We start from the raw sequence: 4,359 nt of genomic DNA, 5'->3' as shown, positions 1-4,359 counted from the left end.
TCCTCTCCTCTCCTCTCCTCTCCTCTCCTCTCCTCTCCTCTCCTCTCTGTGACACTACTTGTTATCAGGGTTATTAAAGGTCAGAACCTAAGCCCTGGTAGCCCCAATAATTCAGATGTGGCTGCCCAACCTCATAAGCCCATGAAACAAACAAGTAATAATAAAAATCAGAAAAAGGAGATTGACTCAATGTGGCCACATTGGAAAGAAGGACAGAGAGATCCAGTGACTGCCCCCTCCTTCCAGCCCATCGTCCAGGTCCTGACATGAGGGTAAGGTTTAGACAGAAGACAAGTGGTACACATAATTAAGCAGTCCTGATCAAAGTCTGGTCCTGCCTGTAGCGGCACACTATCATTATCTCAGCTTCAGCCCGTCTTAGAAGATGGTATGAGAGGTTGTTCCTATGAGCTCCCTTCTTGGGAGACAAGTTCCCATCTGTCTGGCTCCAGGCTTTAGCTATTTATTTTCTAACAAGAGATTCCCAGGGAATTCCAGTTTCCTTGGGCATCTTGTTTCCACAGGCCAGATAGCTAAAGGGAGACATGGGCATCTCTTAGAATATTCTCGCTCCTTTCGGGCATGCTAATTACACACCTCCATCCACAGATGATGATCCAGTTTCCCAGAGTGCCTTGAAGTTTTTGTCTTTGTCCCCGCCTGCCCTGACTATGTTTCTCTTTGTATTTACAGTTTGATGACTTCTATCTGACCCGTCTCCCCATCCAGTGAGCCCACCTTTGGCTACATCAAGTGTATCCTTGAGCACATGAAGGAGTTCATCTTTCATTGCACGTCTTGGCTTTGATTGTATTCATTTGACTCTTAGTTTCCAGTCCTCCTCTGTTCACCCACCCACAAGTAACATTTGAACACTAATGGGAGATATTTTAGAGTTACACACCCATGTCATTACTTTTTTTAAGAAAAGATTTATTTATTTATTTTATGTATATGAATGTACATGGTAGCTGTCTTCAGACACACCAGGACAGGGCATCCAATCCCATTACAGATGGTTGTGAGCCACCAAGTGGTAGCTGGGAATTGAACTTGGGACCTCTGGAAGAGCAGTCTCTTAACTGCTGAGACATTTCTCCAGCATCTGATTTTTGATTTGCTCTGGGTTTTGTTTGTTTGTTTGTTGTTGTTTTTTTTTACAATGGATTTGGATGATTGGGTTTTCCTTGCTTTCTTTTGGACTTCTCATACTCTGATTGGATTGAACTGTGGTGAAAACAGCATAGTGAATCTCCTCTCCCTCAGTAGCTTTCGTCAGTCCTCCCTGTGCAGGTGGCTGTTACAATGTTTACTTTCCTTGTAACAAAAATTCAGATTTCTGTGATCTTGCCCTAGTGGCTTGGGCTTGGGTGCTGGGGAGCTCAGTAGTGTTACCCTACACTAGTTTTTAGGTGTTCTGCACCAGATACCTGGTCACTGACTCTGTTCCTGATTCTCATCTTCCTGGGGAGGCTGACTTGCTCAATGGAATCCCAATGAGGCCCTCTGGGTTTCACAACTGATGGATCTTTTCATGCTTTCTGCTCATGCTGGGCCAGCAAAGTCTCCTGATTCCCTGATGCTGTTGTGAGTTTGAGGTAGAAATTCCCTGCCCTGCCTGCTGTGACTATACTTAAGGTGGTTCATGAGGCTTGGGGTCTAGAACTGTTTTCCACCCCAACCCACAGGATGACTCCATTGTCTTCTGTTTCTTCCCCCCAATGGGAGTCTTAGGAAGTGGGGCAGCTGCTTCAGCTCACTCCTCAAACCAAGACCACGCATCCTCAGTGCAGCAGAGAAAAAGGCTCTCTGAGAGTGACTGCTGTCCCAAATACAGTTACAAATTTTCAAGGAAAGAACATTAAAAGCCTATGGAGGGACTAGAAAGATGGCTCAGCAGTTAGGAGAACTAGCTGCTCTTGCAGAGGACCCAGGCTGGATTCCAAGCACCCATATGGTGGCGAAACTCCAATTCCAAGAGATCAGGCAACCTCTACTGGGTTTATGAGGTATACAGACATACATGTAAGCAGAACACTTATACACATAAAATAAAAGTTAATCTATTTTTTTTTTAAAATATAGGCACTTGAGAGCCTAAGGCAGGCAGATCTTTGTGAGTTCAAGGTCAGCCTGGTGTACATAGTCAACTCTAGTCCAGCCAAGGCTGCACAGTGAGAACTTGTCTCAATCTCCACCTTGAAAAGTATATGAGAATAAAAGAAAGCACAAGCTGTATGGAAAGCAATTTATTTGGCTCAAAGGATACAGAGAGATAATAGGTAGGAGTCAGGACATCCCTGGGGGTTGTTGGACAGGGGCAGGAAGAAACTGGATTATTCTTCTACACTGTCTGTCCATTGTTCCAGAGTGGGTGGGACATGCTTCCCACCTTCCTCACAGAGGACAGGTGTTGGGAGGGGACAGATGTGTCCCATCTGGCAGCAGCTGGTTTGGAGACACTGTTCAGCAGCAGGAGGGGCTGCTACAGGTGACAGGCCTGCAGACCAAGGTAGAGCAGGAGGGCTGGCAGCACCCAGATGACTGGCAGGATGATGTCACACAGACAGGCCGGCAGCTTACAGGCACACACACAGAGGACTGGCAGGAGGGGGCCATGCACACAGTAGGCCTGCAGCTCACAGGTACACAGCAGGTCACCTGGCATCTCACAGGAACACATATGGCAGGCCTGCAGCCCAAGGGCACACAGGCAGGCTGGCAGGGGCTGGACACACAGCAGGCTGGCTGGCAGCCTGAAGAACAACTAGTGTGGCACATGGTGGCAGATCCTGGCTGGTCTGGAGGAGGGTGGGAATGTCTGGCATTCCTTTCTAATGTGGCTTTTATACCCAGCCTTATGTTCCATCTATCCAGAATGCAGTCGGTCTTCCCTGTGGTGTTTCTATTACTTGTTCCTCAGTGACTTGTTATTCTGGGATGCGTCTTCCTGAGTTATGTTCTCCATAAACAACTTTGGCTTGAGGCCAACTTAACATAAACAGGATATACTGGTTTGACTTACATGTATTTTATGCTGCTGTTTCTCAGCCCATCATTGAGCCCATAGAGACACTGGCTGGATTGAGTGTAAGATCCTGTTCTTTCTCATCTAATTCTATCAATGAAGGCCTTGACGTAATACTGTATTTCATCATTATTATTTATTTTGACTCTCCATTGTAAAATGCAAAACTTTAACACAGGGACTGGGAAACTAAGACATATGGCCTAAGTTTGTCATACTTTCTATCTTTGTAAACAAACTTTTATTGGCAACAACATGCCTGTGTGCATATGTGTTGCCAGCTGTTGAGTTCAAAACATTTATCGTCATTTTATGTTAAGGACATAAAATTAGCTAGCTACTGTAGTTTCTTTCCTGTTGTGATAAAACACTGGACAAACACAACTTAAAGGAGGAAGGATTTATTTTGACTTACAGTTTAAGGTACAATCCACCACAGTGGGGAAGTCAACTGAGCAGGAACTTGAAGCAGCCAGTCTGAGAAAGCAGAGAGATGAATGCTGTTGCTGCCCAGCTACTTTCTCCACTTAAACTGCCTAGGGAATGGAACCTCCTACTGTGGACTGCTCTTCCCTCCTTAATGAATGCAATTGAGACAACCCCTCCCAGGCATGCCCAGAGGCTTGTCACAACTCTAGATTTTGTCTACTGACTATACTAACCACTACAGTAACAATTTATAACAACGTGTAACAAAATAACAAGTCTATTGTGTAGTGACTGATGCAGGGATTCATTTGTTCCTTCAGTAAATACAACTGTGTGGTTGCAGAAAGCCCAGAAAGCTTTACAACAGTGTAAATGAGTGACTTCCTGCCCTGGTTCCTTATTCTGTATCCCCACAACCCCAGGGCTGTGGAAGCTGTTGCTGCCTCCTAGGCCCCGTGTGGTCCTGCTACACAGGCTTATACGCGGTATGCTTCCTTCTTTCAAGACCTTCTGTATGCCTGGCTCCTGTGTGCTGACATCAACTTGAGACACAAACTAGAGTCATCTGAAAGGAGGGAACCTCAATTGAGAAGATGCCACCATAAGAATCAGCTGTAGGGCATTTTCTTAATTAGTGATTGATGGGGAAGGGCCCAGCCCATTGTGGGTGGTTTCATCCCTGGACTGGTGGTCCTGAGTTCTATACAAGTTCAGGCTGAGCAAGCCAGGGGTAGCAAGCCAGTAAGCAGCATCCCTCCATGTCCTCTGCATCAGCTCCTACCTCTAGGAAGGATCCTGCCCTGTTTGAGTTCCTATTCTGACTTCTTTCGATGATGAGTAGCAATTTAGAAGTCTAAACCAAATGAACCCTTTCCAGCCCCAACTTGCTTTTTGGTCATGGT

General features: G+C 45.8%; 1 protein-coding gene across 1 annotated transcript; it reads right to left on the bottom strand.

The window, feature by feature from the left end:
- Positions 1-2,434: 2,434 nt before the first annotated feature.
- LOC114626539 (keratin-associated protein 12-1-like) lies at positions 2,435-2,781 on the bottom strand. The gene has a single exon (XM_028773966.1). The coding sequence runs from the start codon at positions 2,779-2,781 to the stop codon at positions 2,467-2,469; it is 315 nt and encodes a 104-aa protein (XP_028629799.1). The 3' UTR covers positions 2,435-2,466.
- Positions 2,782-4,359: the final 1,578 nt, after the last annotated feature.

This window comes from Grammomys surdaster, unplaced genomic scaffold (genome assembly GCF_004785775.1).
Source record: "Grammomys surdaster isolate TR1022 unplaced genomic scaffold, NIH_TR_1.0 237, whole genome shotgun sequence".
Taxonomy (NCBI): Eukaryota; Metazoa; Chordata; class Mammalia; order Rodentia; family Muridae; genus Grammomys; species Grammomys surdaster.
Note: the sequence above shows the minus strand (reverse complement) of the source record. Positions and strands in the feature narration are given on the sequence as shown.

What these genes read in the sequence shown, in the direction of transcription:
- LOC114626539 (XM_028773966.1), bottom strand. Translation starts at nt 2,781, where the DNA reads ATGTGCCACACTAGTTGTTCTTCAGGCTGCCAGCCAGCCTGCTGTGTG.